The sequence below is a fragment of the Carcharodon carcharias genome, chromosome 1 (genome assembly GCF_017639515.1).
Source record: "Carcharodon carcharias isolate sCarCar2 chromosome 1, sCarCar2.pri, whole genome shotgun sequence".
Classification (NCBI taxonomy): domain Eukaryota; kingdom Metazoa; phylum Chordata; class Chondrichthyes; order Lamniformes; family Lamnidae; genus Carcharodon; species Carcharodon carcharias.
Window position 1 is genome coordinate 199,842,885 of NC_054467.1, and position 18,371 is coordinate 199,861,255.

At 42.6% G+C, this 18,371-nt stretch overlaps 1 protein-coding gene across 3 annotated transcripts in view; it reads right to left on the reverse strand.

The window, feature by feature from the left end:
* zfr (zinc finger RNA binding protein) overlaps positions 1-18,371 on the reverse strand; it is a 101,237-nt gene that overhangs the window by 40,179 nt on the left and 42,687 nt on the right. For all 3 annotated transcript variants that reach the window (XM_041211935.1, XM_041211866.1, XM_041212008.1), the window contains 2 exons: positions 5,478-5,701; positions 1,601-1,789 (listed from right to left, as the gene is read on the reverse strand). In XM_041211935.1, the coding sequence (XP_041067869.1) occupies positions 1,601-1,789; positions 5,478-5,701 (413 nt within the window). The remainder of the gene's footprint in view (positions 1-1,600; positions 1,790-5,477; positions 5,702-18,371) is intronic.

Consider the following 18,371-nt stretch of genomic DNA (forward strand, 5'->3'; position numbering starts at 1 on the left):
AGGTTGCACTGATTTTATCAGCCTGCCACCAAGTGGTGACTGACAAAGTTCTAAAAATTATACTAACTCAGCCTAGACCAGAGCATTCCAGAGGATCCCAAGTTCAAAAGGTGTGATGATAATGCTACCAGAACTTTTTGTTACACCCCAGTCCATAGAAAAACACCGTCTGCTCATTACCCAAAGACCCTTGCTATAAAGTGCATGCTTGGTCATTACCAAAGCAGTTTTTATGAATCAATGTCCATTCTTCATAACCCAATCGATCCAATTACCATCACATGTGCCTCGCTAGTAGTAAAACTACTATCATCCCTACTCCACCAAGGAAGCATTAACATTGTTTGACATGGAGCTATATAAGGAGATATTAGGGCAGAGAGGCTGAGCCAAAGAAGCAAGTTTTAATGAGTGAATCGAAGGAGGAAAGAGAGATAGAGGCAAAGAACTTTAGGGAGGAAATTCCAGAGATTAAGGCCTTCCCAGCTGAAGACACGACCACCAGTGGAGCAGTGATTAAATCAGAGATGCGCAAGAGGCCAGGATTGGAGGGGCACAGATATCTCCAAGGGTAATAGAAGGTAAGAGAGATAGGCAGGGGATGAGGCCATGGGGAGGTTCAAAAACAAGGATGAGAAATTTAAAATTAAGGCTTTGCTAAATAGGGAGCTTATGTAGGCCAACGAGCACAGGGCTGAATGTAAAGTCAAAGGGACTTCATGCTAGTTAGACATGGGCAGCAGAGTTTTCGATGACCTCAAGTTTGCAGAAGTTGGAAGGCTAGCCAGAAGTGCATTGGATAGGCAAATCTACAGGTAACAAAGGCAGGGATGAGAGTTTCAGCAGATGAATTGAAGCATGATAGAATCAGCAAAGGTAGAGAGGTAGAAATAGCCAATCTTGGTGATGGCACAGATACATGGTCAAAGCTCATTTCGGGGTCAAATACAACAACAAGGTTGTGGACAGTCTACTTCAGCCTCATGGCCGGCAGGGAGAGGGATGGAGAGGGATGGCTATGGAACAGAGTTTGTGGTAGGGACAGAAGGCAATGGCTTTGTTTTTCCCAACACTTAGCTGGAGGCAATTTCTGCTCATCCAGAACTCATTGTCAGACAAACAGACAATTCAGAGACATTGGAAAGATAAAGAAAGATGGTGGTGAGGGAGAATTGGGCATCATCAGCGAGCATGTGGAAAGGGAAGCAAAGTTTTTTGTCAATATAACTCAGTAGTTGAACCCGAAGTAGTTTTCCAGATTTGAAGAAAAAGTGAAACTATGCCTTCCTGGCTAATGATCAGGATCACTGCTTTGAAATGACTGATGGCCAAATGGAGGACTTCTGGAATTTATGACTATGTCTGGAAAATGATATTTGTGGGTTCTTCTCTTTATCACCCATCCTCCATTTGGCAGTCGGTCATTGTAAGGCAATGATCCTGACCATTAGACAGGCAGAAGGCATGGTTGCAATTTTTCTCCAAATCTGGACAGCTACCTCAAGTTCAATTAGCCAGTTATATTGACTAACACTAACATTTTGCTTACCAGATCTGAAACTATCAAAAGTGGTTTTAAAACTGCTAACAACGCTTTTACCTTCTGATGCTTTGCTCCACGAATATGAGCTGCATAAGCATCGGCTCCAGTGCAAGAAACATCACAGAGCTCACAACGCAACTGATTTTGAATGCCACGAGCTGTTCCAGTATTGCTGCTTTGATTGGTAGTTTTCAGAGCAGCTTCTTTCTTCTTGTGTTTCTGTCCTTCCAAATGTTCCCTATAAGTCTGGTGAAGGAAAAACAGATTTTTTTTTCCCCTTGGAAATTTAACCATGGGTAACCTCTTCCATTTTGTACTGGTTAACGTAAAGCTGGGTTTTTCGCCAAACTCAGCATCAAGAATGCTGTCTGCACTTGGACAAGGGCCATAGAAATTTACAGCACAAAAAGCAACTGTTTGGCTGACTGAGGCTGATCAAAACTCATGGATATACCCCACAAACTTTTCCCGTAGAGAAAGATGCAGAACCATCTCAAATATTTATTCAATTTTGTCTTAAAATACACATAATAGTTCCTGCCTCAATCAATCCCTGTCACAAAGTATGGAATGTGTAATGAAATTTCTGCGAGCCCTTCGTTTTGACGATTTTCAATTGAAAATTCCTCATCAGTTACTCCCCCAACTACTGGAAATTGCCTTTCCTTCTCACACAAACAAGGCCCTGTTCAATCTTCAAAAATCTCATATCTCCCCTTCATCTTCTTGGCTCTACTAGAAATGATTCCATTACCTCAAGTCTCTTCCCTTATTACAGTTTCTCATCCTTGATATCATTCTGGTGAACCTAAGCTATAATCTCTCCATAGCTATACTGCCATTCCTGTAATCAGGCAGTCAAACCCATGCACAGAAAAAAGATAATGAAGGATCAGAAAGACAAGGACGCTGGACTAGAAAACGGCAATGCTCATAAGATGACAAGCAATTTGGCCCAAATTAAGTAGGCAGTTAGTTAATAGGGTGAAAGATCATTAATGGTGACAGAGTTATATACATGATATGACAATATATATAATATATATATTATATGCCCTCAAGGTGAAAAGGCTGCAATGAATACTGCTCTGTAGAAAAAGAAAACACACTTTAAAGAAACATACTTTTCTGCTAGTTCCCCAATTTGGCAAATCATCATTCAGTCAGCAAAGCAATTCTAACCTAAGTAGGTCTGCATTTTTCCCCATTTATTTTGGGGCCCTGTGCCTGACTGGAGAATTCTTTGTCTCTCGATCTTCAGATCCTGGTTATTGAGGTCAGACCAAATGTGCTTGAGGTTGTTCTGGGCAACTCTTCACTCTCTTGCAATCTTATTCTTTACAGACTCTTGAAACTGCCTTAGCACTAATAAGATCACAGCTGATATGCAACTTGACTCCATATACCCATCATGTGTTTCATAATCCCTTGATTTCGGTACCCAACCAACATCTATTGGTCACACTTTTGAAAGCTTCAATTGATCCAACATCTCCCCTAGACCTTTATCTGGAAGCAGAGAAGAAGTTTCAGACTTCTGCTATCCTTTGTGTAAAAGTTTTGATTTCACTGTTAGGTGCTCTAGCTGTAACTTCAAGAATATGCCCACTTGCTCTTGATTCACCCGAGGGCAATAACTACTCAGTGTATCTGTTCTTTCAAATCCCTTTATCTTAAGCATCTCAAAATTAGATTGCTACTCTACATTCAAAACTTAAAAGGGAATACAAAGTTCAACTTCATAATTTAACCCACTAAGCCCCAGTATCATTCTGGAAAATCTGCACTGTAATCCCTCCTGAGTCAATAGATCTTTCCTGAGACAGTACCTAAAACTAATGAGTTTTACGCAAGGCCCCAGAGAACTGAGGCTTAACTTGCTCATTTTTATATTGTGCATCATCTGTTAACATATGACTCCCCCACAGTACCGTGTGGCGTTATTCACAAAGTGTTGTAATTTGTCTTTCTCCTCGAATCCAAAGTTGATGACCTCATGCTTCCCCACACTTCTCTTCCACATTATTGGCCTACTCAGTTTGTTTACGTACCTTTGAAACTACCTGTTCCGCATCTACACAACTTACTGTGCTGCTGACCTTTGTATTACCTGCAAACTTGGATATAACATTTCTCTATCCTTCGCCCAAGACTTCGATATATGTGGTGAAAAGCTGAGGAAACCGACTGTACAGATCCCTGGGAAAAATTACTTGTGACATATCACGAGAGATTGTTTACTTTATCCCTACTGCCCGTCTCCTAGCTCCCAATCAATTTAGCAATCCTCATCACAAGTTTATCTCAATGTCATATGCTTTCATTTTTGCAAAGTTGTGTGGAACCTTACCAAAGGCCTTCTGCAAAAACCTTATTTACAATATGCACAGGCCCCCCTCATGCACTACATTAGTGACCCCCTTGAAAAGTGAACTAAAATCAGTCAGACATGACTCTCAAATCCATGCTGATCCCATGATCAGCTCAGATGGCCAAGTGCTCAGCGACTGCAGCCTGGGTGATAGATTTCAGTAATTCCCCATAATTGATTTTAAATTGGTAGATCTTTAGTTACCTGGATTTTTCTTTTATATAAAAGTGGCTGTCAATCCAAAAGAGAGAATTCTTGAATATGCAGAACTGGTCTATTTTAAGTCACTCTTTTCTCCATTACCTTTTTTTTCTTACATTAAATCCATAAGCTTCCTCCCCTTAACTAATTTTAGGTTCCCTCGTACTGCTGGTATTTTGTTGTCGTCTTTTCCGAAGAATGGGACAAATATTACTTTAACAAGTCTGTTATTTCCATTCTGCCCATTATACTCTTATCTACACATGTCTTTAAAGGGTTCATATTGTCCTTCACCACACTGCTTCTCTTTTCCTGTTTGATATTCCATACAAGATTTTGTCATCTCTTTGCACATCTTATTAGTTTCTTAAATCTTATTTTGCTTTTTATAGCTCCTCCTTTTCTAGCATTTATATAGACTTTTCTTTTAGCTTAACATTGTTTCTTATTTCATTTGTTGACCATGGTTGCTTAACTATGCAAGTGGAACTTTGTGTTTTGAAGGTATGTACTGGTTTTGTATTGCACCACAAACATCTTCAAATACCTTCCCACTGTTTGTCTGCAGGCTAACCTATTAACAGTTCAAAAGTGGATCATTTCATTTCACATCCTGCATAGTATGTCTTACTTAAAATTTAACACATTGGTTTGCGACTCTCACTTCTCTGTCAAACCTAAAATTTAATTCAAATCACATTAAGGTCACTATTCACAAGATGTTCCCTTACCATAAGATTGTTAACTAATTCTACATTCTTTACTCATCACTAAATCTAGCATGGGCTGTTCTATTGTCAGTTTTAAAACATTGTTAATATTTTCAACACATTTGAGATTCATATGCTTTTACTGCTTCACACAATGTGAAAATGTAATCTTTCATTCTATTCACTGCTTTTGCTACATGCTTCTCTGATCTCAATTTATACATCACACCACTGCTATCTAGATGTTTGTTGACAACTTACTAATAAGAGTTTGCATCCTTACTAAAATCCCTTTCTACGTCCTCAATTGTGTCTATCAATTCTGTTCTACCCAATCTTTCCAATGTCTCTCATTTTTAAGGATCCTATAACCTGAAATATCTAGCTGCCAATCACATTCAGCCTGTAGCCAAATATCTGTAATGGCGGCATTTAAGCTGAATTTTGTCCTTGTAACACTCAGTCTGATTTCTAAACATTTTGGGCATCACAAGTAATGAAACACAATAATGTTTGAAGGAGTGAGCATGTGTATTAATTAATTCATGCTGGAAAGGCAACTTCCAAAATCAATTAATCCAGTTGTGTCCAAATTGGAAAGTAAATTGCAAGCTAATAAAAAAATTATGTCCATAATACAATACATTCTTACCTGTGGCCCAGCACAACTGATCTTGCAAACATCACAGTAATGGATCTGAGGTTGTTTAGGTGGCTGCTTTGGTTTCTGTTTATTCTGGAATGGCACTTTCTTGGTGAAAGTAGTCCCAGCCCAAGCTGCTGCTTGTTTTTGTTGTTGTTGCTGCTGCTGCTGTTGTTGGTAATAAGATGAAGCAGCAGAATACACTGCAGCTTCATAACCAGCATACGTAGCTCCTAGAAAATAAGGAAAAAGGAAAAAAACTATTGTTCAATCTTTTTTAAAACAAAATCACCTTAATCGAATTGCTATTCCTTCCTAGGTGCATTTCCATTTTGGAAGAATTATGACAAACATATGAAAGATGGACAGGGAAAGACCAGGTGACCTGTCAATCCTACTCTGAATAAATTCTTAGATCATCGTGGCTCTTTATCATTTTCAATACCCAGCAGTAGTCATACGAGATCCTCAAAGTGAAAATAGAAACCCACAGGCAAGGGGGAAAACAAATCTGGAGAATTTCTTTTGGGCCCAGGACAAGAGGTATAGGAAATCATGCAACTAATTCATGTTCAACCAGACAGAAAAATTACAGAATCCAATTATTGGAACGATTCCAAGGGTTTTGCTCTCACTACCCAGAAGATAGTTCCATATGTTGATCAATGCTTGCAAAACTTCCTGACAACAGTCTTAAATGACATTTAGTAATTTGAACCTTGTCCTATGGTCACAGTTTAGCTTGAGGTGGTGCTCAAGATCTGTTTTTCCTATATTGTTTAAAGAAAAACTTGTACTCATATTACACTCAAACTCCCCAAAGCACTTTATAAATGTCAAAAAAAAATTACTCATGTAGACAAAATTTCTCTCTCTTCAGGTATTATGCCCTAAGAGGGCATTAGTGACCAAGTTAATCTTGCTCTAGAAGGGTGGACCTTCATCGCTGGTGGTACATTCATCCAGTTTGCAAAGCTCTTTTAAAAAGATCATTGTTGTCCACCTAGGTTTCTTTTACCACTGATCTTTCCCATCAGCATCAGACTTTGTAAATCATAAGTTTCTTTTTGGATGCAACTAGGCATTTTGTTTTCTTACATTCACGACTCTATCCAAAATCTTTTGAAGTTTCTCTTCAAAGGCGACAATAAGAACTGTCTCATTGGTATATCTTATATTATTAAAGTTGTAACTGCTAACCAATAATCCAGGAAGATCTCCAATCTCTTCAAGAATATTTTCATTACACAAATTGAATAAATCTGACCCCTCTTTTAATTGCTCTCAAACTTTTACAGTTGTAGTTTGTTCCCAATAAAAACTTCTTTCACTCTAAGATCTTTGCCATCAAGAGAAAGATACTCTTAACATGCCTTTCAGTTCATGTATCAAATGCCTTACTATAATCAATAAAACACATTAATACTTTTTACAGAGGAATTTAGCCACGATACAAGGAGAATCTTGCTGTTGTTCAAATAGCACCAAAGTTATACTTTACTCTGTCCCTTAGAGGACACCTCATTCTCCAGGAACCAGTCCAAAGCTATTCTCAGCTCCCAAACGCTTGCTTCCTTTTCCCACCAGATAACTTCTAACCCCAAAGTGACTTGCACATTGAGAGCTGCCCTGGAGATTCCTTCCTCTAACTAAAGTGTGTCGTATCTTGCAGGCTTGTTTAGATCCTAAAGAACTTGGCCCTTTCAATCTGAGCCTGAGCTCTCACCCACATTCTGCATGCTGTCTAGAAGAGACTGGCTGCCTCTATCTCTGCTGTCGCTCTGATTCTTGGAGCCTTGCCCATTTCTATCAGGTTCAGTGATATCTTGTTAAATAGGGAAGCCTTTTTGTAGCTTAGAATATAGGTTGCCTAATGAAAAAGTGTTTATTCAATGTTGCTTTTAGTTGGTTTGTTACAGTAAGAGTCTTAAACCTTGAACTTTTGCCATTTGATTCTTCCAGTCAGTCACTGGAAATTCAAATATCTTTCTAAAAATTATCGATCTCTACGGGGATTGTAATATGTTGGCCTTGCCAGCAATGCCCACATCCCTGGAAAGAATAAATTTTAAAAAATTAACTTGCTTGAATTTGAAAAGTTGATAAAAATGATTTTGTTTGGTTTATTAAATAAAGTGCATTCGTTACATAAAATTTTAATTAAATAAAAAAATTAGGTAGAGGGGACAGTGCAGGAGGTGTGCCGCATCTGCATCATGTGGAGAGCAGCATGATCCCAGACAAATACGTATGCAGTTAATGCCTGTATTTCTAACAATTTCGATCCAGAGTTGTTGATCTGGAATATGAGGTACAGACAATATGATGCATTAGGTGGATGAGCAAGAGTCACCTTCAATCTGGCAGGAGGTAATCATAGCCCTTGGATGAGATAATGGTTTAGATTTTGTTCCTGCTCAAGAACACAAGGATGTGACAGGGACTCAGGCAGGGTGCAGTGATGCAGCAGTGAAGGAATCTCAGGCTTTTACTATTGTCCAAGAGACACCTGCTAATGGGGTGTTTCAGAATACCAGTTCTGCCTTAGTTGGCAGCTCCCTTGTCCATGAGTCAAAAAACTAAAGCAGAGGAGCAAATGGATCTTTTTCAGGATGGCAGGGTGTAACCCATGGAGTGCCACAAGGATCAGTGCTTGGTTCTCAGCTATGACTTGGATAAGGGGACCGAGTGTAATATATCCTAGTTTGCTGACAATATACAACTAGGTAGGAAAGTATACTGCCAGCAAGGTTCAAAGAGACTACAAAGGGATATCGGCTGGTTAAATGATTGGGGAAGGTGGCAAATGGAGTACAATGTGGAGAAGAGTGAAATTATCCACTGGTACAAAGAATGGAAAACAAGAATAGTTTTTAAAAATTGAGACAAGTTCAAGAGGGGTTCCATTTCGTTGGGCACTGGCATCAGTATTGGAACAGGAGGGATCTGTACTGTTGGGACAGTCTCCACCTGAACCAATCTAGCGAAAAGGGTAAATAGGGTGGTCAACAGGACTTTAAACTAGAAAGTCGGGGCAGGGTGGGGGGGGGCTCCAAGAAGTATGACTAATGGGAAATAAAGCAGCAGGTTAGCATGTGGTGGGGGTGGATTCAACTTCATGGAAAATTATGAAAAAACTGAAAAGGAAAGCCCAGGAGAGGCTATTAAAGTCTCCAGAACACAAAATAAGACAGAGTCTTTGGAAAGGGCTAGGAATCTAACTTCAAGCACATCAGATAAAGGGATGACAATGAGAAGGGGGACAGGAAACACAAGACTGAAGGTGTTGCATCCGAATGCGTGCAGTATGCGAAGTAAGGTAAATGAGCTTGTGGCGCAGATTGAAACTGGCAGGTATGATGTGGTGGGCATCACGGAGACATGGCTGCAAGGGGATGAGGACTGGGAGCTAAATATAAAGGATATACATCCTATCGAAAAGATAAGCAGGTTGGCAGAGGGGGTGGGGTTGCTTTGTTAGTAACAAATGAAATTAAATCGATAGCAAGAAACGACGTAGGGTCAGATGATGTAGAATCTGTGTGGGTAGAGTTGAGGAACCACAAAAGTTAAAAAACCATAATGGGAGTTATGTACAGGCCTCCGAACAGTAGTCAGGATGTGGGGTACAAGATAACACCAGGAGACAGAAAAGGCATGTAAGAAAGGCAAGGTTACAGTGAGCATGGGGGATTTTAATATGCAGGTAGACTGGGAAAATCAGGTTAGTAGAGGATCCCAAGAAAAGGAATTTGTGGAATGTCAACGAGATGGCTTTTTGGAGCAGCTTGTGGTGGAGCCCACTAGGGAACAGGCAATTCTAGATTTAGTGATGTGTAATGAGGCAGATTTGATAAGGGAGCTGAAGGTGAAGGAACCCTTAGGAAGGAGTGACCATAATATGATAGAATTTACCCTACAATTTGAGAGGAAAATGCTAGAATCAGATGTAACGGTATGACAGTTGAATAAAGGCAACTACAGAAGCATGAGGGAGGAGCTGGCCAGAATTGACTGGGAGATGAGCCTAGCAGGAAAGACAGTGGAACAGCAATGGCAGGAGTTTCTGGGAGTATTTTGGGAGAGACAGCAAAAATTCATCCCTAGGAGGAAGAAGCATACTAAAGGGAGGACGAGGCAACCATGGCTGACAAGGGAAGTCAGGGACCGCATAAAAACTAAAGAGAAAACATACAATGTGGCGAAGAGCAGTGGGAAGCCAGGGGATTGAGAAGCTTACAAAGGCCAACAGAGGACAACTAAAAAAGAAATAAGGAGGGAGAAGATTAAATATGAGGGTAAACTAGCCAGTAATATAAAAGAAGATTGCAAGAGTTTTTTTAGAAATATAAATGGTAAGAGAGAGGCAAAAGTGGACATTGGGCCGCTGGAAAATGACACTGGAGAAGTAATAATGGGGAACAAAGAAATGGCGGAGGAACTGAATAGGTACTTTGCGTCAGTCTTCACGGTGGAAGACAAGAGTAACATCCCCAAAACTCAAGAGAATCGGGGGGGGGGGGGGGGCAGAGGTGAGTATTGTGGTCATTACCAAAGAGAAGGTGCTAGGAAAACTGAAAGATCTGAAGGTGGATAAATCACCTGGACCAGATGGATTACACCCCAGAATTCTGAAGGAGATAGCTGAAGAGAGAGTGGAGGCGTTAGTGGTGATCTTTCAGGAATCACTGGAGTCAGGGAGGGTCCCAGAGGACTGAAAAATCGCTAATGTAACCCCCCTGTTTAAGAAGAGAGTGAGGCAAAAGATGGGAAATAACAGGTCAATTAGCCTGACCTCAGTTGTTGGTAAGATTTTAGAATCCATTATTAAGGATGAGATTTCAGAATACTTGGAAGTGCATGGTAAAATAGGGCAACGTCAGCATTGTTTCATCAAGGGGAGGTCATGCCTGACAAATCTGTTAGAATTCTTTGAGGAGGGAATGAGTAGGTTAGACAAAGGAGAGCCAATGGATGTTGTCTATTTGGACTTCCAGAAGGCCTTTGACAAGGTGCTGCACAGGAGGCTGCTCAGTAAGATAAGAGCCCATGGTGTTAGAGGCAAGGTACTAGCATGGATAGAAAATTGGCTGTCTGGCAGGAGGCAGAGAGTGGGGATAAGGGGGTCCTTCTCAGGATGGCAGCCGGTGACTAGTGGAGTTCCGCAAGGGTCAGTGTTGGGACCACAACTTTTCACTTTATACATTAAGGAGCTGAGGACATTGTGACTAAGTTTGCTGATGATACTAAGATAGGTGGAGGAACAGATAGTATTGAGGAGGCAGGGAGGCTGCAGAAGGATTTAGACAGGTTAGGAGAATGGACAAAGAAGTGGCAGATGGAATACAACGCAGGGAAGTGTGAGGTCATGCACTTTGGTAGGAAGAATAGAGGCATAGACTATTTTCTAAATGGGGAGAGAATTCGGAAATCTGGAGCACAAAGGGACTTGGGAGTCCTAGTCCAGGATTCTCTTCAGGTTAACTTGCAGGTTGAGTTGTTAGTTAGGAAGGCAAATGTAATGATGGCATTTATTTCAAGAGGACTGGAAAATAAAAGCAGGGATGTGCTGCTGAGGCTTTATAAAGCTCTGGTCAGACCACATTTAGAATATTGAGAGCAATTTTGGGCCCCGTATCTCAGGAAGGATGTGCTGGCACTGGAGAGGGTCCAGAGGTTCACAAGAATGATCCCAGGAATGAAAGACTTAACATATGAGGAACGTTTGAGGACTCTAGGTCTATACTCGATGGAGTTTAGAAGGATGCGGGGGGGGGGGGAATCTGATTGAAACTTACAGAATACTGAAAAGCCTGGATAGAGTGGATGTGAGGAAGATGTTTTCATTAGTAGGAGAGACTAGGACCTGAGGGCACAGCCTCAGAGTAAAGGGAAAACCTTTTAGAACAGAGATGAGGAGAAACTTCTTTAGCCAGAGAGTGGTGAATCTATGGAATTCACTGCCACAGAAGGCTGTGGAGGCCAGGTCATTGAGTACATTTAAGACCGAGATAGAGAGGTTCTTGATTGGTAAGGGGATCAAAGGTTGCGGGGGAGAAGGCAAGAGAATGGGGTTGAGAAACTTATCAGCCATGATTGAATGGCGGAGCAGACTCGATGGACCGAAGGCCTAATTTCTGCTCCTATGTCTTATGGTCTAATGCTGGTATTTAGAGAAATTTGGGTGTACTTGTTTATGAATCAAAGTTAAACATGCAGGTACAGCAAGCAATTAGGGAAGCAACTTTTATGTTAACCTTTATTGTAAAGGGGTTGAAGTGCAAGACTAAGGAAGTTTTGCTTCAATTATATAGGGCTTAGGCAATACCAAACTTGGAGTACCACCTAGAGGTTTGGTTTCCTTACCCAAGGAAGTCAATGAGAATCTGAAGGAAAACTCCTCGCTGGCTGAAGTCCTACTGAGCACAAAGGAAGTTGGCTTGGCTGTTGGAGGCCAATCATCTCAGTCGCATGATATCACTGCAGCAATTCCACAGGTAGTGTTCTAGGTCTAATCCTCTCCAGCTGCTTCATCTTGAGGTCAGAAGTGGGGATGCTCGCTGATGATTATACAATGTTTAACGCCATTTGCAACTCCTCAGATACTGAAGCAGTTTGTGCCCAGATGCAGAAGACCTGGACAACTACGAGGCTTGGGATGATAAGTGGCAACTAACATGTGTGCCACAGAATTTCCATGAATTACAATTTCCAACAAGAAAAAAAAAGTCTAACCATCGCCTCATGACTTTTTAAAACAAAAGTTCATTCATGGGATGTGGGCATCGCTGGCTAAGTCAGCATTTATTGCCCATCCTTAATTGCCCTCTAGAAGATGGTGGCGAACTGCCTTCTTGAACCGCTGCAGTCCATGTGGTATAGGTACACCCACAGTGCTGTTAAGGAGAGAGTTCCAGGATTTTGACCAATGACAGTGAAGGTGTTGCGCTATATTTCCAAGTCAGGATAGTGAGTGGCTTGGAGGAGGACTTCCAGGTGGTGGAGTTTCCATGTGTCCGCTGCCTTTATTCTTCTAGATGCTAGCGGTCATGATGCCAGGAGTATTTCAGGTAAAACAGATGAGTTAAGAGTGAGGATTGACACGTGGAATTGTGATATAGTAGTAATCACAGAGACGTGTTCGACAGCAGGATTGGCAGCTCAACATTCTGGGATATAGAATCTTCAGGCGAGACAGGGGAGGAGGTAAAAGAGGAGGAGGCATTGCATTATTAGTTAAGGAGTCAGTTACTGCAGTAAGGAGAGATGATATCTTGGAGGGGGCATTGAATGAAGATTTGTGGGTAGAGTTTAGGAATAAAAAAGGGGCAGCCACATTGTTAGCTGTTTATTATAGAGCCCCAGATAGTCAGCGGGAAATTGAGGAGCGAATGTGTGCACAATTTGCAAAGGTGTGTAAAAACAATAACAATAGGGTACTTAAATTAGGTGATTTCAACTTTCCCAACATTAACTGGGATAGACATAGTGTTAAGGGCTTGAAATGGATTTCTTGAAATGTGTACAGGAGAACTTTTTAGGTCAATATATAGAGGGTCCAACAAGGGACGGTGCAGTGCTGGACCTAATTCTGGGGAATGAAGCCAGACAGGTGACCGAGGTGGTGGTGGGGAAGCATTTTAGTGATAGCGACCACGACATGGTACAGTTCAAGCTTGTTACGGACAAAGAAATAGACAAGTTGCAAAAAAATGTTTTGGATTGGGGGAGAGCAGATTGTAATAAAATTGGGCAGGATCTGACCAAGGTAGACTGGGAACAGCTATTTGTGGGGAAATCTCCAGAAAATCTGTAGAGAAGTGTGTGTGGGGGGGGGGGTGTTCAAAAAGTAAATGGGAAGGCTCAACATGTTCCCCCAAGGGTGATAGGAAGGAGTAACAAACCCACAGAGCCATTGATGACCAGAGATGTTTAAGATACGATGAGAAGGAAAAGAGAGGCTTTTAGCAGATACAAGGCGAGCAAAACAGCAGGGGCATTAGTGCAGTGCAGGGTGGAGCTTAAGAAAGCAATTAGGAGAGCAAAGACGGGATATGAGAAAGCTCTGGCTGGTAAAAGTAGGAAAAATCCCAAGATATTCTATAAGTATATCAATGGGAAGAGGGTAACCAGGGAAAGAATAGGGCCCATGCAACCGCAGAAGGTGCAACACCTGCCCCTTTACTTCCCCTCTCCTCACAGTCAAGGGCCCAAACACTCCATTCAAGTGAAGCAGCATTTCACTTGCACTTCCCTCAATTTTGTCTACTGCATTCGCTGCTCCCAATGCGGTATCCTCTACACTGGAGAGACCAAATGCAGACTGGGCGACCGCTTTGCGGAACACCTTCGGTCTGTCCGCAAGCATGACCAAGACCTCCCTGTCACTTGCCATTTCAACACACCACCCTGCTCTCATGCCCACATGTCCATCCTTGGCCTACTGCAATGTTCTAGTGAAGCTCAACACAAACTGGAGAAACAGCACCTCATCTTCCGAGTAGGCACTTCACAGCCTTCCGGACTGAATACTGAATTCAACAACTTGAGATCATGAACTCGTTCCTCCATTCCCACCCCCTTTCCAACCCCCCTTTTCCTAATAACTTATATATATTTTTCTTTTCCCACCTATTTCTATTATTTTTAAATGTATTTCCATCTATTGTTTTATCTCTACCTTTTAGCCTATTTCAATCCCTTCCCAACACCCACCCCACCCCCACTAGGGCTATCTGTACCTTGCTTGTCCTGCTTTCTACCCTTAATGTCACCACTAGCACATTTCTTAGCTTTTACCACCACCGTCAACACCTCTTTGTCCTTTTGTCTGACATCTTTTGGCAATCTCCACCTATCACTGGCCTCTATCCAACTATACCTTAAATCAGCTTATATTTCACCTTTTTTCTATTTTTCCTTAGTTCTGTTGAAGAGTCATACGGACTCGAAACATTAACAGTATTCCTCTCCGCAGATGCTGTCAGACCTGCTGAGTTTTTCCAGGTATTTTTGTTTTGGATTTCCAGCATCCACAGTTTTTTGCTTTTATAAAATAGGGCCTATTAGGGACCAGGGGGGGCAAGCTATGGGTGAAGCCAGAGGACATCGGTAGAGCGTTGAACGAATACTTCACATCTGTCTTCACCCAAGAGAATGGAAGATGAAGGTATGGAACTCAGTGAGAGAGACTGCAATGTTCTTGGGCAAATTGATATAGGGAGTGACAAGGTATCGGAAGTGTTGGCAGGCTTAAAAGTGGACAAATCCCCAGGTCCGGATGATTTGTGTCCCAGACTGCTGAGGGAGGCAAGGGGGAGATCGCAGGGGCTCTGAACCAAATTTTTAATTCCTCTCTGGCCATGGGTTGCCAGAGGATTGGAGAACAGCTTAAGCCAGGGAACTACAGGCCAGTGAGTCTCACGTCAGTGGTAGGGAAACTATTGGAGAAATTTCTGAAGGAGAGTATCTATCTCCACTTGGAGAGGCAAGGTTTAAGGGATAGTCAGAGGCTTTGTCAGAGGGAGGTCATGCCTAACAAATTTGATTGAAATTTTTTGAGGTGACCAGGTGTGTGGATGAGGGTCGTACAGTTGACATAGTTTATATGGATTTCAGCAAAGCCTTTGACAAGGTCCCACATGGGAGACTTATAAAGAAGGCAAATGCACATGGAATACAGGGTAATTTGATAAAGGTGGATTCAAAATTGGCTTAATTGTAGGAGACAGAGGGTGATGACAGAAGGCTGCTTTAGTGACTGGAAGCCCATGTCCAGTGGCGCACCGCAGGGATGTGTGCTCGGTCCCCTATTACTCATCATTTATATAAACGACATAGATGACTACGTGGAGGGTAGGATTCGTAAGTTTGCGAATGACATAAAGATTGGCCAGGTGGTTAACAGTGAAGTTGACTGTTTTGGGCTACAGGAAGATGTAGATGGGATGGTCAAATGGGCAGATAAGTGGCAGATGGAATTTAACCATGAAAAGAGAGAGAGGTGAACACTTTGGAAGGAGTAATTTGACAAAGGAGTATTCAATGAACAGCATGGCACTAGGAAGTTCTGAGGAACAAAGGGACCTTGGTATGTGTGTCCATAGATCTCTGAAGGCGGAGGGGCATGTTAGTGAGGTGGTGAAAAAGGCATATGGGACACTTGCCTTTATCAATCAAGGCATAGACTACAAAAGTAGGGAGGTCATGTTGGAGTTGTATAGAACCTTGGTGAGGCCTCAGCTGGAATGCTGTGTGCAGTTCTGGTTGCCACATCATAGGAAGGATGTGATTGCACTGGAGGAGATGCAGAGGAGATTCACCAGGATGTTGCCTGGGATGAAACATTTAAGTTATGAAGAGAGGTTGGATAGACTTGGGTTGCTTTCGTTGGAGCAGGGAAGACTGAGGGGCGACCTGATTGAGGTGTACAAGATTATGAGGGGCATGGACAGGGTGGGTGGGGAACAGCTGTTCCCCTTAGTTGAAGGGTCAGTCACGAGGGGACACAAGTTCAAGGAGAGAGGCAGGAGGTTTGGCGGGGGAGGGGGACTTTTTTTACCCAGAGGGTGGTGATGGTCTGGAATGTGCTGTCTGGGAGGGTGGTGGGGGTGGGTTGCCTCACATCCTTTAAGCAGTACCTGGATGAGCGCTTGGCACATCATAACATTCAAGGCTAAGGGCCAAGTGCTGATAAATGGGATTAGGTAGGTGGGTCAGGTGTTTCTCATGTGTCGGTGCCAACTCAATGGGCCGAAAGGCCTCTTCTGCACTGAGAGATTTTGTGAAAGGTGCTGCCTAAGGAGCACTGGCAAATTCCTGCAGTGCATCTTATAGATAGTGTACACTGCTGCCACTGTGTCAATGGTGGAGGGAGTGAATGTTTGCGGATGGGGTGTCAATCAAGCAGGCTGCTTTGTCCTGGATGGTTTCAAGCTTCTGGAGTGTTGTGGGAGCTGCACTCATCCAGAAAAGTGGAGAGTATTCCATCATATTCCTGACTTGTGCCTTGTAGATGATGGAGACACTTTGGAGAATCAGGAGGTGAGTTACTCACTGTAGGATTCCTAGCCTCTGATCTGCTTTTGTAACCATAATATTTATATGGCTAGTCCAGTTCAGTTTCTGGTTAATGGTAACCCCCATGATGTGAATAGTGGGGGATTCAGCAATGGGAACGCCACTGAATGCCAAGGGGCAATGGTCAGACTCTTATCTTGTTGGAGATGGTCATTGCTAGGCACTTGTGTGACACGAATGTTACATTCCACTTATCAGCCCAAGCCTGGACATTATCCAGGTCTTGCTGCATTTGAACATGGACTGCTTTATTGTCTGAGGGGTCGTTAATGGTGCAAAACATTGTGCAATCACCAGTGAACATCCCCACTTCTGACCTTATGATAGAAGGAAGATTGTTGATAAAGCAGTTGAAGCAAGGGCACTACTGAGGAACACCTCAGTGATGTGCTGGAACTGAAATGATTGACCTCCAACAACCACAGCCATTTTCCTTTATGCTAGATATGACTCCAACCAGCACTTTCACCCAGATTCCCACTGACTCCAGTTTTGCTTGGGCTTCTCAGTGCCACACTCTACCAAATGCTGCCTTGATGTCAAGGGCAGTCACTCTCACCTCACCTCTGGATTTCAGCTCTTTTGTCCATGTTTGAACCAAGGCTGTAATGAGGACAGAGCTGAGAGACCCTGGCAAAACCCAAATTGAGAGTCAGTGAGCAGGTTATTGCTAAGGTGCATCCAACATGCATTACAATCACCCAACCTCCCATCATCATTCTGGGGGCACCACTGACTGGAAGCTTACCAGGGCCAGCTATATGAATACTATATTTACAAAGCAGTTCAGAGGCTGGGTGACTGACTCACCCCATCTCCCCAAAGCTTATCCACAAATACAGCATACAAGGCACAGAATGTGATGGAATTCTCTTCACTTGCCTGAATAAATGCAGCACCCACAACAGTCAAGAGGCTCAACACCATCCAGGACAAAGCAGCCCACTTGGTTAGCATCCTTCCCAGCACCTTTACAATTCACTCCCTCCACCATTGGTGCACAGTGGCAGGATTGTGTACCAACTTACTAAGATTTCTTTTATATCACTGTTCAAATAAGTGACCTCTACCATCTAGAAGGGCAAGGGCAGCAGTGCTTGGGATTACCATCTGCAATCCCCCTCCAAGTCACGCATCCTTTCTTGGAAATATCTTGTTACTCCTTCACCTTCTCCCATTTTGCTTCGAGTTGCAACAATGCTGGTTGGTCCATCATGCCCTGTCAGTCACCCATGTTTCTTCCAATCCCTCTACATTCAAGCCTCTCGATACATCAACTTTCACCTGGCCTAAGGCCTTCCCCTTCTTCGTGCTAGTTCCACCTCCATCACTCGCCTCGCCTCACTTCCCCTCTATCTCTGCAACAGATGCTGTAAGATTTCAATCTCATCTTGGCTACTTTCTTCAATACTCCCAATAATGTTCACTGACGCCTCCCCCCCACCCCCAACATGCTGGTTCCTGATTTTGCCCTTTCTCATTACTCCACACACCCATCTCAGCATCCGCATCTCATTAGTATCCAGTTTTTATTCCTATCTTCTTGATGTTGCCCAAGTTCTTGCACCATATAGCGAAGCCAGACTTACCATTGTCTTGTAGATTCTTCCTTTCAGTTTCAGCGATACTTTTCTATCCAAAACACGCTACTGCTCTTATTCCAATTACTTAAACCAGAGCTAATCCATTGCTTAATGTCCATACTTCCATCTTCTGCCACCACTGACCCCAGGTACTTGAATCTACTAAATTTCTCCTAGTCTTGACCCATAATCTTTACACCTTCACTCTGATTCTCTTCCCTGGACACAAACTGGCAGCCCA